At 34.0% G+C, this 21,463-nt stretch overlaps 1 protein-coding gene across 1 annotated transcript in view; it reads right to left on the bottom strand.

Annotated features, from left to right (window-relative positions):
* Nucleotides 1–21,463, bottom strand: part of Dmd (dystrophin) — a 1,456,297-nt gene that overhangs the window by 807,397 nt on the left and 627,437 nt on the right. Inside the window, exon 34 of the mRNA XM_026777353.1 lies at nucleotides 15,605–15,754. Within this exon, the coding sequence (XP_026633154.1) occupies nucleotides 15,605–15,754 (150 nt within the window). The remainder of the gene's footprint in view (nucleotides 1–15,604; nucleotides 15,755–21,463) is intronic.

Genomic DNA, 21,463 nt, shown 5'->3' with positions numbered 1-21,463 from the left:
GTAGAAAGTGTGGCAAGGGCCAACATTGGACCAATGAATACAGATCAACAAAATACAGACAAGACAATGTGATACCATTGGAAAATTCCTTGAGTGGAGTCTTATAGGCCCTCAAGCCAAAAGTGGCCCAGTCATTCCCAGTAACTGTGGAGAACATGTCTCACCAGGAAAATTAAAAAAAAAATCCAGAGCCTTCTGAAAAAGACCATACTGTTTTATATGATGGCATAAACATGGAGGATAAGTCAAAAATTCCAACAGGAAATAGGAAAAATATTCTGGCAGACTTTCTATAAATTATCAAAGATCAAAGCTAAGAGTGTGTATAAATGGCATTGTAACTGTTGGTTTGATAGACACAGGTGTGGATGTGAGTATTATTACTTCAGAATCTTGGCATCTAAATTGGCCTCTTCAAGAGGGAGATATTCAATTACTAGGAATTGGAACCATATCTCAAGTTAAACAAAGCACCAGATGGGTTGACTGTTTTGGGCCAGAAGGTCAAAGGGGGAATCTGAGGCCATATGTGGCTAATATTGCAGTAAAGTTATGGTGTCATGACCTACTGCAGTAATGCAATACCCAAATTACCATTCCTGCAGTCCCAGGAACTCATAATTCTGAGAAGGATATTATAAGGTACTATACACAAAGGTCATCAGCCATTCATGCTGTACAAAAACATAAAGCAACTAGCAAACCTTTAGAGGTACCAACAGCCCTACCTTTAAAATGGTTAACTGAGAAGCCTACATTGGTTAAGCAATAACCTCTAGCTGAAGATAAGTTGCGGGCTTTAGAACAGCTGGTACAAGAGCAACTAGATGCTCACCATATTGAAGAATCAACCAGCTCTTGGAATTCTCCTGTATTTGTTGTAGAAAAATATCTGGTAAATAGAGAATGGTGACAGATCTAAGAACTATAAATAAGCTAATTCAACCTATGGATCCTCTACTATAAGGAATTCCTCTGCCTTCTCTACTACCAAAAAATCTTTGATTTGAAACATTTTTTCTTCACTGTACCTTTACAAGAAAAGGATAGAGAAAAATTTGCCTTCACAGTACGTACTTATAATAATTCTCACCCTACTAAAACATATCAATGGACTATCCTACTACATGGAATGCTCAATAGCCCTACTCTGTGCCAATACTTTGTAGGTCAGCATTGGAAATAATACATAAGCAAATTCCTAATTCTATATAATACTATTACATGGATGACATTTTGCTATCTGATTCAAACATGGATACTTTAGAAAAAATGCTTGAAGAAGTAAAGAAAGTTTTGCCAAAATGGGGATTACAAATACTCCTGAAAAAATGCTGAGAGGAGATTCTGTAAATTATCTAGTTTATAAAATAGGTTTGCAGAAAATTAAAACACAAAAGGCACAAATTAGGAGAGACTGGTTATGAACTCTTAATGATTTTCAAAGATTGTTAGGAGACATTTCCAGTCTACTACTGGCTGTTGGGATAACACCTAATCTAATAATTCATTTAAATAAAACTTTAGATAGTGATAAAGACTTGAACAGTCCCAGAGAATTAATACCTGAAGCAGAAAAGGAAATAAAAATTGTTGAGGAGAAATTATAAGAGGTACATGTGGATAGGGTGAATCCAAATTTTAATTGTATTCTAGTCATATTGCCTTCAGGAATTTCCCCTACTGGAATTTTAATGAAGAGGGATGATATTATCTTAGAATGGATCTTTTGACCACATAAACCAAGTAAAAAATTAAAACACTTATGTGGAAAAAGTCTCTGAATTAATTGTAAAAGGTAAATTGAGACTTCGTCAATTAGCAGGTATAGCTCCAGCAGAGATTTATAGTACCTTTTACTACCAATGAAATAAAAGTTATGGGAAGACAATGAACCATGGCAAAAACTTGTGCTCATTTTTTTTTGGAGAAATTTATAGTAATTATCCCAAAAAGTGAGAGACTTAACCTTATAAAGAGAACTGCATGGATTCTTCCCCAAATTGTATGTGATGCACCAATAACTGGAGCCTGTACATTTTATATTGATGCAAATAAATCAGGGAAGGCAGATTACAAATCAGAAGAATTAAGTAAGGTGGAACAAAGGCCTTATAATTCTGTCCAGAAGGCAGAATTATATGCTATTCTCATGGTGCTAAGGGATTTTAGTGAACCTATTAATATGGTTACTGATTCACAATTATGCACAAAGAGTTATCTTGCATATTGAAACCTTGAATATACCAGATGATACAGAATTGACTTCATTATTTATCCAGGTGCAAGACATAATCAGTAATAGCCTTTTTCCTATATACATAAAACGCATCTGATCCCATACAGGTCTGCCAGGTCCTATAGCACAAGGTAATGCATAAATTCATTGATTATTGATTGGAAGTATGTTCAATTTCTCAGAATTTCCAAAGAAACATCATGTCAATAGCAAAGGTTAAAAGAAAGAGTTTTCTATTACATGGCAACAAGCTAAGGAGATTGTAAAGAAATGCCCTACTTGCTATTTCTATAACCAAACACTGCTACTTGCAGGGACTAACCCAAAGGGCACTCAAAGGAATAAAATCTGGCAAATGAATGTGTTCCACTTTGCAGAATTTGGAAAATTAAAATATGTACACCATACCATTGACACTTATTCAGGTTTTCAGTGGGCAATTGCTTTAAGCTCAGAAAAGCCTGATTCAGTAATCACACATTTATTAGAAGTTATGGCCATCATGGTTATACCTGCACAAATAAAGACAGATAATGGTACATACATCTCTAGGAAAATGAAACTGTTTTTTTGCTTATTATAATATTAAGCATATTGCAAGTATACCACACAATCTTACAGGTTAGGCGATTATGGAAAGTTCAAATCAAACTATAAAGGATATGTTAAACAAACAGAAAGGGGTAGAAAATGCCCCCAGAAATAGATTACATAATGCATTATTAACCTTGAATTTTCTTACTATTAATGAGAAAGGGACAACAGCAGCAGAGAGACATTGGATAGTAGAAAAGTCTTCTGAATTAAATCAACTGGTTTATTTCAAGTATGTGTTGACCTAACAAGGGAAGCTAGGAGATATGCTATGTTGGGGAAGGGATTTTGCTCTTGTTTCCACAGGAGAAGAAAAACTATAGAAAACATCAAAATTAGTGAAGATTAGGTTTGAAAATGAGAAACTTCTTGAAAAAGAGAAATGACAGCTCATCCACAATGATGACAACCATACAGATGGTAATTAAACTTTATAAGTCTTGGGGAAGGGTTCTGTTCTTGTCTTTGCAGGAAAATACTCATCTTCAAAAATTGAAGAGACTCTGGGTTTTTGAATGCTGACAGATGGAAAAATAATGATCCAATAAGGATCATGAAAAAAAATGAATGGTACTTGTAGGTTCACACACACACACACACACACACACACACACACACACACACACGAATATATAGAGCTGGCTTTGGTGTTGGACTCTGGCTCGGTCCCTCTCTAAATCCAAGCATGCTGTTAAAATAAAAATTTAGAGTTTCTGTCTCATGATATGGGACAGAAAGAAAAAAGAATTTAGAAAAATATTTACTTTTATTCATATCTATTTTTGTCTCTATCATACCTTTCAATTGAATATATATGCCAGTATATGTCTATATAAATAATGTTTATGTTTACCACAATGAACAATGAATTTTCCTGCAGTAATCGTTGAAGATTTCAGGAAGAAGATGGGGCTCTACAACAACAACTCCATCTGGTTGATATGACGTCATGATGCTGATAGCACTACTACAAGACCTGTTTTGGGTACCAGCTACTCAAGATGGTTCCAATTTGATTAGCCTAAATGGTGTACTTTTTTAAAGTGTTCTGGCCAGACCTTCAAATCAGAAGCTCAGAAAAACCCTACCAAATACTCAGAGACTATATGCAATTATACAAGACAGTAATCTTGGAACTTAACCATCATTTTTCTTTCACAAGATCCAGTAGAAAGTACATTGCCCCCATAACAGTTGGAAGTAATTCTAGAAGATGCCATCCCTCTCCCTACAAGGTTTGTCTTAGGGTTAGGGACATCATTTAAGGGTTGATCATAATTGGTATAGGGTTGGGAGTTGGGAGGAAATTTTGTAGGCTCAGAGATTTCTTTGAAAAAAAAGATAATAGATTAGTATGAGATTACTCACACTAATAACAATAGTGAATAATAGAGAGAATTCTTGTGAGTTATTATTTATAGGCAATTGCATTAATACAGATTCTTGTATATTGATACAAAGTTAAATTATATTAAATATTATATACATGCATGCTTTACCTCTGCTTAAAATATTTTTATATATTGATATATATTTATCATATTGCAATGTACATTTCTACCTCTGATCACGATACTTATACATTGTTTACATTTTGAGGTCATTGTCCTCACTTGTTGCACATTTGTTTATTTATAATATTCTAATATGAAGTCTTAGTCTTTAAGTTATATAGGTATTAAGAAATATAGATCAATAGTCATCTGTATTTGTCATACTTAGACTAATCAGGTTCTTTAGAAACATGGTGATATATTCTACATAGATAGGTAATCTTCAACCACTGTAAATAAATGTAGAATATGACATTTAAATTACTTAGGGTTAGGTTGAAGTAAGACATGATTGGTCCTGGCACCACAGACCTATTCCTGAGAGAATGTTGAGCACCAAAAACACTCCACTTGGAGGTTGTTTATTTCATGGCAAAACTGGCCTTTGGGCAAAGAAATGCCCATGCCTCCACCACTGACAAATTACATGGTATCTGGAAATGGATAAGCAGGACTGTCAAATCTTGCCAGGACAGTGTAAGACGGTTTTTTGAAAATTTCCTTTCCTTTGAAAATGGTCTGTCAATTACTCTAGGCATTAGCCAAAGTTGGTTGCTTCAACGTTGCAAATGAGACTTTGGGTGATTGCCCAAGAAGCCAGTTGTCTCTTTCATTTGTTACACATTTTGGAAGTTGCTTGACTGCACTTACTGCTTACTCAAGTAATATTATTTCCCTTCTCAAATCTTTGATGGGGTTGAAAACTAGATAGTTGTAGTTACTTTCCTCTCATGACTTGGCCAAGTAATTTATTATACAAGATTTAAACTAGTTAGGATAGAATAATTATTGAATATATTTGTTCTTATTGTATATAATATTGTATCAGGCTTAGAACTCTCGTTAAACAAAAGGGGGAGGTACTGTAGGAAGTCTTTCAGCCAGTGGTTACCTCCCCACTGGGGTTTGGCCTCTTATCCTATATATGCTAATGTAGAGCATGTGTATGGCCTCTTTTCTGGCTCTGGCATTTTGTTTCTGATGATCTCTGTTCAAGGAGAGGATTCTGATTTGTGAATCTACCCCTAAATAAATAACCATCTATTTCTCAATTCTGAGCTAGTATGGGATTTCTTTTAAGCGTCCTTCTTCATGAAGAGAACAAGTAGGGGTCAAAATATGCCTCAAATATATTAGACACCTCTATGAAAATGAGCTCAGGTAAGGCAATGGGAAGAAGAAACTTTGCTACTTTACACAAACTAGAGGTCACTGTTTAATTGTGTTACATTTGAGTTACAGTATGAATAATTAGAGATATTAATGAAAGTATGTATCTTCTCTTGATATTTTAGTATTTAAAATAGTTGTCATACACTCACAGTGAACTATTTTAATTGGGAGGTGGTTTCTATTATTTTATCTATTTTAGGGATGTTTATTTTTAGTTTCCAAAAATTGGGGACCTATCTAACACCAGAAAATCTTTTTCCATTTCTCATCAGCCTCTTAAAAATTTTAGGATGAAGAAGACACATAGTTAATAAAAACATCACAGGGAAGTGATTTAAAATAATTTACTATATTGAAACAGGACCTGTAATGATAAAAATAGCAAAAATGATCTCTGTGGTAGTCATTTACTGAGTTGTAGAAATTTTACTCTTTTATAAAGTTTGAATAAGTCCAAACAATATTCTCTTATTCAAAATGTTGGTAGCTCTCACACCAGAAATAGGATATATAAGTCTTACAAGAAGTTTATTTTTTGTCTGTATGGAATATACAGTCATTAATAGATTTCCTACATATTGCAAGTATCAAAACAAAATTTCTTGAAATACCCTTGTAGTGACTTTGGTTTCTGGCCCATTTTCTGGCCTACCTCTTTTCTTCTACACTTGATCAAGCATGCCAAAGATGGACTAAGCTCTTTCCAGTGCTAAGAATGTTCACAAATCGGAATGGCATCATCCCACTCAAATACTTTAACTTGTACAGCAAAAGAGATTGAATTTATCCAGCAACAAACAATGAAATAATCTCTCTGAAGTCTGATAATTAGTTCTAACATCAGGAAACATACTCAAATGCAGTCAACCAAAATTTCTCCATCAGGTCCGATTAGCCCCTTCATAAGCCACGCAAAAGACTTCCCCTGAAGTATATAAGGTGGACAAATGAGGCCAATGCTGCTTTTGGCATTCAACTTACTTACAGATAATCTAGCTCATCCTTCTCAGCTGACATAAGACAGAAATAACATCAAAGTGTGATAAACTCTTTCCTTCAAATCAGGGGTTTCATGGTTCATTGGCCATATGCACAATCTATCAATCCATTTACTATACAATAAAAGGTAAGAAATCCATTACAGATCTGTTATAAGCCTTGGCAGGTGGACCATAACAAAAACAGAATACATCCTCTGGTCAGTGTCCCTTTTCTCCAGTTTGAAGTACTAGGGGTCAGCTAGCATGCATATAGTAGTCAGGATTTACTATTAAATTCTTTTTTGGTTCATAAATAAAAATCACATAGCTTAATGTATAAGTATAAAGAGTTCACTAAAATGTTGGGTTTTGGTATGATTCTGACCTTTCATAGCCCTGTTATTTTATTTTCACATTACATATTAACTTTCCAGGTGATATAATAACAGAAACTAGGTTAGAATTTACAATCTGTATCCTTAAATATGGTCTTTAATCTTCTTTCCTTATTAAGGTTCAGTTTAAGTAGTGAGTATATGAAAGCCTCCATTGAATTCAAGATTATTATTAAATTATTAAGAAGAAAGGAAGCCCTTCTAGCTTTAGAGGTGATGTCATATAATCTAGTAAGAAAAAAAATCCTGCAGAAACAAAAGGGAAAAAAATCATTGTGTGTTGGCAAAATCCTTTTCTATTGTATGTTTTTTTTTCTACTGTCTCAAAATCACTGCCATAGGGCAAACACATTTTTGCTAATAAAGGACTTGAAAAATGTTATACTGAAGGTCAAGATTTATGAAATTTTTCTCCTCATTTTCTTTTTATCATCATAATACTCTCTTTCTCATTTAAATTCATTGTGAACAGGAAAGAGTGTTTGCCAAGAATAATAAAATCTGTTAATATTGGAAAATATCTTACCTTTTAAATAAAGAGTGTGCCATAGCAGACTTAAAGAATACATTTTCATGTTGGATACACATTCTCACCATTAAATAGTGATGAAAGGAAAAATTTCACATGTAAATGAATCATAGCAAAATATCAGTATTGTATAATATGTCCTAAATGGTTGTCTTTCTAATTTAAAAAATAGCATTTTCTTGAACAAATCATATCAGCTGATATTCCCTAATAAACAATATCTGGCACAAGTGAAACTTTCAACAAATCATCCTGTCAACATCAAGACTGTAGGGAAGAGAAAGAGTGCAGGGTCTGGATTCCTGAGGAAGAGCTAGACCAATGAATCATATGCACCTTTATTCAAGGTTAAAAAGTCAAATAACCTAAGCCTGAAAAGAAAAGCTCAACATTGTCCAGCCCTTTTCACCTGTAATATTACTTGGTGAGATTTTCTTTTCTTTTTTTTTTTTGAGAGATTTCTTCAAAAAAAATTATTCCTGCAGATATTTATCACTTACCCTCATGCCCGCCTAGCATAGTATCAAACACATGAAGTGCTCAAGAGGAAAAGGCACACAAGGCCTGCTCTCAGGAGACCCACAGTCAAGACTGGAACACAGGCAATGAACAGTAAATGTTGCGGTACAGTAAAGTTGCTGCACAGCGTATATCAGCTGTCTTCTACACCCTAGGGATTCTCCATGCGCGGCGTTCCCACACCGGGAAGGCAAAGCCCTGTTAGCATCTTCTCCATTTTGGTTTTTTTTTGGTCCTTGGACTTCCCACAGGGCAGGGAACCCTCACTGCTCTTTGGGCTGATGAGGGACGGGGGACTTGGTTGGGGGAGGGGGAGGGAAATGGGAGGCGGTGGCAGGCAGGAGGCAGAAATCTTTAATAAATAAATTAATTAATTTAAAAAAAAGAGATTTTCTTTTTAAAGTCAAGATCATTGGAATGGGAAGTCTTTGACTAAAAAACCCTCTGTGCTTTCTATTAGGCCGGTGTAGTTTTAGTTCCTTGAATGCGCCTCTCATCCGCCCTTTCATTGCTAACTCAGGTTGTTCTTCAATACTTATAGCTATTACTATTTGATTAAGCTGATTCACCAAGGATGATGTGTTTTGTCTTTAAATTTTAACATTTTTAACTACTCTACATTTAAAATGAGCTGTTTTGTGCAACTAAGTTGTGCCAGATACTTTGTTCCTCATTGCACACACACTACTGTACTGAATTTCCTTCTAGAAGCTGACTAGATCTATTGATATTTGAATTTAGCACCGAAATAAATGAGGCATTTCTAGGAATGGTATGAGACCACGCAGTTGATAATCACCAGAATACATAATGTATCATTAATCATTAATGACAAAAGAAAATTACTTTCTCATCAACCTTGTTCACTTTTTCATCATAAATTATCTAATACATATTCTTATTGTCCAAAATCCCAATAGGTTGAAAAATAGAAAGCGATATATACTTATAAATTTACTTTGTAGACAGAGTGACTATTTGCAACAATAACGATCCAGTTTCTTGGACAGGCCAATCTTGTGAACATCATTGAAATGTCTACAAGGTAGATAATGCTGCTAGTTTTAAGAGCATTAGGAGTAATTATAATTAAAATTATAATTACTGAGCACTGTAATGAACCCATCTCTAAGAGCCTGATGTTTGTTCTCATAAAGAGGATGACCTATAGATATTTTAGAAATAAAAGTGGATAATCATGAGAAAGAAAAGAGGGACTATAAAATCATAATTGGAGAACAGGCAAATATGGGAAAGTTCAGGGAAACTGAGATTATAGTCTAGCAATAAAACCACAACATCACATATATTTTTATAGAATTTAAAATCAAGGACAACTATATTATAAACATTAAATTACCACTTCATTCTCCAACTTTCAGTTTCAATCTATTTAGTAACTAGACATTAGAGATATTTTAGTAAGAAGTGAAACAGCCAAGTCTTGGATTTATGTAACTTTTTCTACAGTTTACTTTCTCCATTTGTAGTAATGACTACTAATGACTGACATACATGGCAAATGTACCTGAAAAAGGACCAACAATTTATTAAACTGACACAAAGAAAAGAACATTGCTAAAATGGTTCCTCCTTTGATGGATATTTAGAAATAATATGATTAGAGATTAATATTTTCTGGAAATTTAGATACAGTTACTAGTGTACTTTAGAAAATGTTTTGGTTTAAGAATTTAACTATGTATTTACTTTCATGGTTTTTATTTTATGATTTTTATTGGAAAGTAATTTCAGCTTTATTACAAAAGTGCTTTCAGGCTAAGCTTGAGGACACATGATTTTAAGCCTATTTTATTTTCTGGGTAAAGTAAATCAGATTTTCTAGGAAGATTTATTCAACTGAATATATATTTTTTCAGGACAATGTCTTAAGTGTGTCTGTAAAATGATTCAGTCATACAATATCACTTTATTTTGTCATGAGTATTTTTATTTAGGCAATTTTACATGCATTATTTTATATGTTCATATTTATAATAAATATGACTACATTTCATAAAAGTTAATATTATTTCATATGTTTCCAGAAGCTGGTATATGAATCAGGAAGATGTGTGACAGCTTCTTGAAGCTTCTTTATCTGACTGATCTGAAACCTACAAATTTCCATAGTTTCACATTTTTATCTAAAGAAAATTATGATAGAATGTGATTTAAACATAATAAAGAATCATAATATGGTATAAAATAATAGGATATTTTGTTAAAGAAATCAAAAGTGAATTTGTATATTATACAAAATGAGTGTACTACTAATTGATGCTTATTTGACTGTGTTAATAATTTAAACTAATGTCTATATTTGCCTTGAAACAATGCTTACCTTTATACCATAAAAGATAAATTACCCTTTATCATGAAGGGATGTTATATTTTGTCAAATGCTTTTTCAGCATTTAATGGGAGATGATCATGTGGTTTTTATTTATCAGTTTGTTTATATGGTGGATTACATTGATAGATTTTCATATGTTGAATCCATCCCTGCATCTCTGGGATGAAGCCGACTTGATCATGATGGATGATGTTTCTGATGTGTTCTTGGACTTGATTTGCCAGTATTTTATTTAGTATTCTTGCATCAATGTTGATGAGAGAGATTGGTCTGTAATTCTCTTTCTTACATTCAATGAAAGAAACAATTAATATATGGGACCTCCTGAAACTGAAAAGCTTCTGTAAAGCAAAGGACACGGTCAACAAGACAAAACAACAGCCTACAGAAAGGGAAAAGATCTTCACTAAACCCACGTCAGACAGAGTCTCATCTCCAAAATATACAAAGATCTCAAGAAATTGATCATCCAAATACAAACAATCCAATAAAAAATGTAATACAGACTAAAACAGAACTCTCAACAGAGGATTCTAAAATGGCTGAAAGAAGCTTAAGGAAATGCTCAACATCCTTAGACATCAGAGAAATGCAAATCAAAACAACTCTGAGATTCCATCACATACCTGTAAGAATGGCCAAGAGCAAAAAACAGTGAAGACAATTTATGCTGGAGAGGCTGTGGGGTAAAGGGAACACTCCTGCATTAATGGTGGCAGTGCAAGCTGGTACAGCCCCTTTGGATGTCAGTATGAGTATTTCTCAGAAAAAATTAGGAAAAAACCTTTCTCAAGAAGGTTTTCAGTATATACCCAAAATATGCTCAACTGTACCACAAGGACATGTGCTAAACTATGTTCATAGCAGTATTGTTTGTCACGGCCAGAACCTGAAAACAACTTAAATGTCCCTTAACTAGAGAATGGATAAGGAAAATGTGGTACATTTACACAATGGAGTACTACACAGCAGAAAAAAATAATGACATATTGAAATTGGCAGGCAAATGGATGGATCTAGAGAACAGCCTAATGAATGAGGTAACCCAGACCCAGAAAGACAATTGTCTTATGTACTCACTCATAAGTGCTTTTAAACAAAAAACAAAGAAAACTAGCCTACAGATCACAATCCCAGAGAACTTAGACAACAATGAGAACCCTAAGAGAAACACACATGGATCTAATCTACATGGGAAGTAGAAAACGATGAGATTTCCTGAGTACATTGGGAGCCTGGGGACCATGAGAGAGGGTTGAAGGGGAAGGGAGAGGAATGGGGGGCAGAGAAATAGGAACAGCTCAATAAGATCAATATATATATATTACCCAGAGAAAAAACAAGCTAATAGATTTATTGAATCATCTATCAGTTCATCACACTAATAGCAGCTGGTGATCAACTTTTAATTCTTTTTATTATAATCTAGTAAAATAATACTCACACAAGCATTTTGGTTTTCACTTGCAGTATAGTGCTCAAAAGTTCAAGATATAGTCAACAGGTTGTCATTAAACAGGTTTTGTGTTAGGTGATTTTACCTAATGAAGGCTAATGCAAGTGTTCTCAACATTTTTCACACGTGAGATTAAAAATTTAGTAATTTAGTAAATTATGCTTATGTAGTTCATTTTCCATTTGTGTTTTCGCTTTAGATGGGCATATCAGGAAATAGGCATGTGCAAATATAGAAACATATACACTGGCTCTCACTGCTTTTTTTCCGTATTGAAATATAAAGCTGTGCAAATAATTGCTAAGTTAGCTACACAGCATAATGAAATACCAGGAATTTCCACTTTCCATTAGGTCTTTCTGGGGAAAATGTGCTAAGTAATGGCCGTATGTGTCAATCTAGAAAAAATTATCTATAAGTTCTTAATGCACTATTTACTCTACCCTTTTCACAGGAGGAAACAGAAAACAGAGGGAAGAGTTCCTTGTAAATACTTCTATGGTCCCAAACTTGAGATTTCATTCATAGAATTTCATAAGATTCACAAGTGCCTCTTTTCTCCATTTATCGTTAGCTGTTCTCATTACTGAAAACCTACTGAAAAGACTTGTATGTTAAATTTATAATTGTCGTCAAAGGCATAGCACTGAAAATTTAATCTTTAGTAGAGGCAAAGATATTGTTTTGTAGCAGTATAAATCTATATCAAATAATGTCATTTCTTTAGTTTGCCTTTTTTGATACAAAAGTTGTGTTTTTATTTTGTTATAGAAGTAGTAAAACCTTAAGTTTTACAATCCACAAAGCTGAAAAGTTTTTATATACAGGATTTCCTATTTTTATAATTTTCTGCTTCTTTTGTTACATCAAAATGTATTTGAATATTATATAAAATTTTGAAATATTTCTCCTCCTTGCACTTGTCCTATAGTAGTGATTTTCTTTGCATTATTATAAAATTACAAAATTTAAATGGCCAATATATCATGTTTAGTGCAAATATCTCTGATTTAATATGGATATTTTGACATAATCAAACAAATAACTTTTAATTTTTTATTAAGTTTCTAATCTTCTGAAATATATTTCAATCTTATCATTCACATAACTAATAGGAAATGTGATATCTCAAATGATTTTTGAATATATCTTCTTGCTTGATTCATAGAGTTTCAAATATCAATTTTTATTACAATATCACAAAGTGGTACTTCTTTGAGCGCCTACATATTTTATCAGTCATGGCAATGATCTGTTACAAGAACTTCAGCATCCTCAACTTAGAATCAAATAAATAACGTGGCACAATTTTAAGATTCAATTGTTTTCTTTTCAAATAACAGAGTTCTGTTTAGTACAACTTACTTTTTTAAAAAGATTTATTTATTTATTTATTTATTTATTTATTTATTTATTTATTTATTTATACAACTTTCTGCCTCCATGTATACCCACACGCCAAAGGAGGGCGCCAGATCTTATTACAGATGGTTTGGAGCCTCCATGTGGTTGCTGGGAATTGAACTCAGGACCTTTGGAAGAGCAGCCAATGCTCTTAATCATTGAGCCATCTCTCTAGCCCCTAGTACAACTTACTTAGGCCGCTCAATTTAGATAGGTGCTAATGAATAACAAACAATTTGCAAAAGGTGATTTTGCACTCTTGAAAGAAGCCATTTTGTATTACACAAAAATTGCAGTTCTCCAGTGTCTTCTTGGAACATATTTTTCCCTATTTCAAAGATTAAAATTTCCTGTATACTGTGAATAGAAAAAAGTTAATAAATACGTGCAAAACCATAGTAGAATGGTTGTAAAAAAATGAAGAAGCCTGAAAACATCTTTGATGGTTAAAGACCTATCTGGAGAAAACACATAAAGGATAGATAACAGAAAAGAGAAACTGCATTAGGTAAAGGGAGAAAGCCCCCTGGCAAGCTGAAAGGGAAGATAATGTGAGGAATATAGCCAAGAAGTGGGTTAAAATTGAGGAGAGGGAGATTTTAAGTGGAAATTGCTTTCTAAGTTATTTTATCAGTAGAATATGATCAAAGGTGTTCCATTTGTTACTAAAGGAAAATACTAAAGACTAGTACTTCTTGACAAGCAAAACTAATCTCAATTCTAAACAAAGAAAATTTGTAGAATTCTTGAATAAAAAAATTGAACTTGGTAGCATTTGATGAGTGTCCCAAAATATAACCCTTTGTATGCAGGGTGTTTATAGTTCAAAATGTGGAAAAAAACCAAAATTACAGTCAAATTCCTTGGAAGATGAAAAGTGTAAATGCTTACAGAGCAATTAAAAATCAACTATGTCTCTATCTATTGCAAAAAAAGTAAATCAATTTCTTAAATCTTACTATAAAACTTTGATGCCTAGATAGCAGAACAACCAATTTTCTAAAATATATGAGAAAGAAATAAGAAGACTGTTCAACAATTACATCCTGAACAAAGAAACAAAGAGAACCTCTCAATTTGTTTTGTAAATCTATGCTTGCATTGCTACCAGCACTTGAGGATGCTAGGAAAAAAGTTAAGGAATATTCCCTGCCATGAACAAAGATGCACAAAAACTCAGCAAATATTAAAAAATTGAATCCAGCCATTTATAAAATGAATCATGAATAATAGGGAATCTCAAAGTGATTGCACGTTTTTTAAAAAAAATCAATGGTAATAATTCACCTTTTTTCCAGAAAAAAAGAAGAAAGAAAAAAGCTATAATTAGTTATAAGTATAAAAGAGTGCCATTGACCATTGTTCATTTCCTTTCTTACTCTTGTACTTAATAGACTAAGAAGGAGGAGAAACTAAAGAGATCAACCATACTATACAACACATACCATTTTTCATGATAAATATGGAGGAAAAGATTTTTTTACTGACACAGGTTATGTCAACAAAAGTCCACTTAAAATTATAAGGATTATAAAGGGAGCAACTAGCCTTATTTGATTTCTAATTGAATATGACAGAATCATATTCTTGAAACATATTCTACTATTAGGATTAATAGGCAAATTTAGAAATATCACCGATACATGTTTGATACTTAGAAATTAATTATATCTTTCTAGACTACTAACCCAGAGGAGAAAAATTACAATGATTTTTGTTTATCAGAAATTCAAAACATCAACTCCAATACATCATATTCTGGATCATTGGAACAAAGATGGCAAATATTCCATTTGAGTAAATAAATGAGACTGGTTCCATATCAAAGGAAAATTGAAATAAAAAACAAGTGAGACTGGGTCAAAAGAACTTAGATTACAATATAAATTTTTATATGCAAGTTGTTTTTTAATTACATTTTTAATTATGTAGTAAATTGAAAAATATTTTATATTCTACATCAGTTTTAGAATGTGTCCTATGTGGAAAGACAAAGACTTGCAAGTAAGTCACTGGAAATAGAATAACTTTTTAGCATATTATCATTCATTGGTTATCAATTATGTCTATATTCTACATCTAAAACAATAATTCTTCATCACTATACTTCTTGACCTTGAACATGTCACTCAAATTAATTGCTTTATGAATGTTTCTACCTATGGAATAATTTTTAAAAGAGTATTAGTGCATGGTTGGCGTTCAATCACTAATGCAAAGTCAACCACTATCACAAGCTGCTTCCCGTTTCTAGGAAGCTACAGAGCTAAATCAGATAATCAGGTTATAAAACAAACCAATAATCCAAACTGCTGCTTCCTTCCAAGAAAACACGCAAGAAACAAAGCAAGTACAAACACTGGCAATACTTAACACATGCGAAAGAGATGATGGTTAATGTCTAACCTTGATCCACTGGAGATTTGTCTGCTTGAGCTTATTTTCAAGTTTATCTTGCTCTTCTGGTCTTATGGGAGCACTTACAAGTACTGCTCTTCCCGTTTCATTTAATTGCTTTAGAATTCCTTGGCGCAAGGGCAACTCTTCTGCCAGTAACTGGAACAGACAAATACAACAACATTTAAAATGAATTACAGTGCAACTACCTCTGTGTCATCTTTATTGATTAGTCTATCAAAGCCAAGCGACTTGACTGAAGGTCCACTGGCACCTGAAATACCAAATACTTCCACAGAGCACAGAAATGATGTGCTGAAACATCTGTATCAAAGTAAATAAACCTCCCTACATATGACTGCCTTATTTTACTCATTTGAGTGCTTTAAAGCAAATGATGTTAGATGAGATGTAGAGCTCTGACGTAATACCAGTCATTCCAAAAGTGTATGCTACATCACAAATAGAACAAAGTGACTAATTCCAGCATACACTATGGTATTTTAGCATGTCATAGAATACAACAGCATGCCCATGAGTAGAAAACCAAGTTGTCATATCTACAGTGTCAGACACTGTACTAATCTCTTTACATATATTAACTCAGTTCACCTTTACATATAGAAATAACAATAACGTGAAAGGCAAATAATAATAATTATTATCTGGAGCAGTTATTATTGTCATTTTGTATAGAAGAAAGTTGAGACACGAGGTTTAAATATAAGTTGCAAGGACACAAGACTAATAAGTAACAGAATACTAATTCAAAAAGAAAATTTCACCCTGAAATTTTAATTTCTGATATTCCATTTAGCATCATATTGTTACTCCTCTTCACCCAAGATCTAAAAAAAAGCATTACAATATTCATAACTACATTTTAGTTAGAACTGTAGCATCTAATAGAGTAGCTATTGGGATTCAGTTATTTGTAAAACTTCCTCAGTTGTTCAGACACGCCACTTTTCGTAAGGCACATATAGCTAATGTTAGAGAAACAGATACTGAAGACCATATCTATCTTTATAGAATTTTCTTTTGGACAATATTATCTCGGTTGTTCAAGAAGAACAGAAAAATCAATACACATTTATTCATAAATAAATGCTGGCAAATTTATCCACAAAATGAACTATCAGTTATAATACTACATATGACACTAAACGCATTAAGGAAAGATGACTTTCCAAGAATATACTAAACTTGTTGTTTTCCAAGGGTACATTGGTCTAAAAAGGGCTCACAAATTTTCAGTGATGAAATACATAGTATGATATCTGATAGATAGTATATATTTAGTATTTGTTTATTGAATTATGAAAGTTTTCATTTGTACTCTGTGAAATTTTAGCATGTAATTTTTAATTTTTTGTTTCACAGAAATAGTCAAGTTGAGCTATAATTTTCTTAATTAAACTAACTGAATCATTGACAAACAGTTCTATTCCCATTTTATTTTCTAACCATCTACAATTATAGGAAGAACAATCAGTTTCAAAGTTTCATATGGATAGACACTGCCTGCACCGACTGGGTAAAGAAGTGAGTGACTGGTCTCATAGCTGAGCAGCCCCATCTCTATGATCTAGGCTCTGGATCATACCCCATACCCTTCCTCTGCCCATCACAGTCCCACTAGCCAATTGGCAGGTAAGGCCCTTGTGGTCAGGTTATTCCACCCGCCACCCCATTGGACCCTGTAATCTATAAGCCCCTTCCCACCCCACAAACTTAACTGTCAACCACAGCATCAGCAGCACCCAGAGGCAGAGGCAGCATCTGAATCAATTGGACAAAGAGGTAAGTGACTAGACTCCCAGCTGGAAAGCCCCATCTTTATGCCCTAGGTTCTGGGGCATGCCTTGTGTCTCTCCCGCATCCACTGTAGTCCCACTAGCTGGTCAGGAGGCAAGACTCCCACAGAAAGGCTGCTCCACACCTCCCATTTGCCTCTCTACAAGTTCCACTCAGCATCATAACCCAACCATCCACTAGCAGCATCAGTGAACCTGAAAACACAGACACCTCCTTCACCAACTAGACAAAGAGCAGACCCTAGGTGGCAGTCTACAGCAGTTAGGGGAAGAAATGGGTTGATGCCAGGGCAAGAACACATCCAACAACATAAAGAACAAAATGATAACACCAGAACCTAATGGTTCTGCAAAAGAAAGACATGAACATGCCAAAATAGGTGAAACAGAAGAAAATGATCCTATAATAACTTTATGAAGATGATAGAGGCTGTTAAAGAAGAAAAGCAAAATTCCCTTAAAGAAATTTAGGAGACAAGCAGAGGTAGCATACGCCTTTAAGCCCAGTGCTTGTAAGGCAGAGGCAGGCAGATTTCTGTGAGTTCGAGCCAGCAAGGATTACAGAGGTAGTTCTAGGCAGCTATGCCTGTTACACAGAGAAACTCTGTCTCAAAAAAAAATTAAAAGAGGACATTTAGGAAATCACACACACAAAAAAAGGAAACAATAAATCTCTTAAAGAAAACCAATAAAGCTAAAAATATATACCAATCAAATAGACGATGCAAACAACTCGACTTGAAAACTGAAATAGATACAATTAAGAAAATGCAAATTGAGGGAATTCTGGAAATGGAAAATCTGGGTAAACAAACAGGAACTACAGATGCAAGCATAACCAACATAATGCAAGAGAGACTCTCTTGCATTAAAGATACAATAGAGGAAACAGATTCATCGGTCAAAGGAAACTTTAAAGCCAACAAAGTTGTAACCTAAAATTTCCAGGAAATCTAGGACACCATGAAAAGACTAAGAATAATGGTGATAAAAAAAGAAAAATACCAGCTGAAACACACAGAAAATATATTCAACAAAAATCATAAAAAATTTCCCTAATCTAAAGAAGGACATGCTCACAAAAATATGAGAAGCTTACAGAACAATAAACAGAATTGGCCAAAGAAAAGTCTTGATGTGGGATTCCCCTTTGTATGGTATGAATATGTTTTAATACTATTGATTAATAAATAAAAGATACTTTGGCCTATGACATAGCATAATATATCTCAGTGGGAAAACTAAACTGAACGAAGGGAAAGAAGGCTAAGTCAGAAGATGCCAGTAGTCACCCAAGAAACAAGAGTTAACAAACCACAAGCCTCATGGTAAAACATAAAATAGTAGAAGTGGGTTAATTTAAGTTGTAAGAGCTAGCTAGAAATATATGTGAGCCATCAGCCAAACAGTGTTGCAATTAATACAATTTCTGCATGATTATTTGGGTTTGGCAGCCAGGAAATGAGTGTGCAATCTCTCTTAACAAAGTCCTTTCACCACAAAATCTCAACACTGAACATACAGAACAAGGAAAGAATATTAAGCATTATTGTAATCTATTCTACCAATAAATAGCTACAAAGGAAAAAGACCAAGTAACATATAAAAGCAGACCCATCAGAATTATACCAGAAGCCAGAAGGTCCAGGACAGACATTACATAGACACTAAGAGACCATGGATGCCAGCCAAGGCTACTACATTCAGCAAAACTTTCAATTATCGTAGACAGAAAAAAACAGAATATTCCATGACAAAATAGGATTTAAACAATACCTATCTACAAATCCAGCCTTGTAGAAGAAATAAAAGGAAACCTTCAATCCATAAAAGTTAGCTACACCCATAAAAGCACAGACAATAATAATCCAAGACCGGCAAATCCCAAAGTAGGGACACATACACCCTATTACCAAAAATTAGCAGAAATTAACAATCACTGGTTATTAAGATTCTTTAAAATTAAGGGAATCAATTTACCTATAATAGGACACAGGCTAACAGAATGGATATGAAAATAGGAGCTGACCTTCTGCTAAGGACATTTAATATTCATCATAGGGAAAATCTATCAAGATAAAGTCTCAATTCTCAACATTAATGCCCAAAATACAAGGGAACCCACATTTGTAAAAGAAATAATACTAAAGCTTAAATCACACACCAAACCACACATACTAATAGTGGTAGACTTCAGTAACCCACTTTCACCAATGTACAGATATGTCAGACAGAAAATTAACAGAGAAATAAGGGCAGTAAGAGATTTTATGACTCAAATGGGTTTAACAGACATCTATAGAATATTCAACTCAAACAGAAAAGAATATATCTTCTTCTTAGCACCTCATGGAATCTACTCTAAATTGACCAAATACTCATTCATAAGGCAAATATCAACAAAAAATTGGAATAAACCCCTGTATCTTATCAGCTTACTATGGCTTAAAGTTAGAACTCAATAACAATACAAATTACAGGAAGCCTACAAATTCATAGAAACTGAATAATGTTTAACTGAATCACCACCGGGTCAATGAATGAATGAATAAAGAAATTAAAGATTCCCAAGAAGAGGGGGATAAAAAGGGAGGGAGGAGACATGAGGGAATGGGATGTTTGAGATGGGGGAAGGACAGAAAGGGAGAGCAAGGAAAGAGATATCTTGATTGAGGGAGCTAGTTTGGGGCTAGCAAGAAACCTGGAACTATGGAAACTCTCAGGAATCCATATGAATGACTCAGCTCAGAACCTAAGCAATAGTGGAGAGGGTGCCTGAACTGGCCTTCCCCTGTAATCAGATTGATAACTACCTTAATTGTCATTATATGACCTTCATCTAGCAACTGATGGAAGGAGATGCAGATATCCATAGCTAAACACTGGACCAAGCTTCTGGAGACCACTTCAAGAGAGGGAGGAGTGACAATATGAGCAAAGGAGTCATAAACATAATGGTGATACCCATAGAAACATCTGATCTGTGCTAGTGAGAGCTCACAGACTGCACAGATAGCTAGGGAGCCCGCATAGCACCATACTAAGCCTGCTGAATGTGGGCGACAGTTGTGAGGATTCAGTAATCTATGGGGCCACTGATAGAGAGACCAGGACTTATCTCTAGTGCTTGAACTGGCGTTATGGAGCCCATTCTTTTTGGAGGTATACCTTGTTCAGCCTAGATATGGGGGTGGTGGCTTGGTCCTGCCACAAACTGATATGTCAGACTTTGTTGACTCCACTTAAGAAGTCTTACCCTTTCTCAGGAGTGGATGGAGGTCTGGGGTATGAAGGAATATGGGGGGATTGGCAGGAAAAGAATGAGAGGCAACTGGGATAGGTATGCAAAATGAGAAAATATCATTGAAAAATAAATTTAATTAAAAAAATAAAAGAAGAAATGAAAGACTTCCTAACAATCAATTAAAATGAATGTACAAATGCCCAAACATGGGATACTACGAAAGTAGGGATAAGAGGAAAATTTATAGCACTAAATGACTACATAAAGAATTTAGACGATTCTCACCCTATCAACTAAATAGCACAGCTGAAATCCTAGAACAACAACAACAAAAATTTACCCAGGAGGAGTAGACACCAGGAAACAATCAAATTGAGGACTGTAATCAATCTAATAAAAACAAAGAGAACAATACAAAGAATCAATGAGATGAAGAGTTGGTTCTTCAAGAAAATGAACAAGATAGACAAACATCCAAAACAAACAAAAGACAGAAAGAGACAATATCCAAATTAACAAGATCAAAAATGAAAAGTAGGCATAACAACAGACACTGAAAAAAATCCAGAAAATCATGAAGTCATACATCAAAAACCTGTACTCCACAGAATTGAAAAATTTGAAAGAAATAGACAATTTTTTGAACACATCACATGTCACAATTAAAAGAACAGATAAATAATTTAAATACTTCTACAAAACCCAAGGAAATAGAAGTAGTCACTAAAAGTCTCCAAAAGTCAAAAATGTCTAGGGCCAGATTGTTTCAGTGCAGAGTAATGAAAAAAGCTTGGTTTTGGCAAAAAA

Source organism: Microtus ochrogaster, unplaced genomic scaffold, assembly GCF_000317375.1.
Source record: "Microtus ochrogaster isolate Prairie Vole_2 unplaced genomic scaffold, MicOch1.0 UNK58, whole genome shotgun sequence".
Taxonomy (NCBI): Eukaryota; Metazoa; Chordata; class Mammalia; order Rodentia; family Cricetidae; genus Microtus; species Microtus ochrogaster.
The sequence above is the reverse complement of the archived record's forward strand: the minus strand, read 5'-3'. Positions and strand labels throughout refer to the sequence as shown.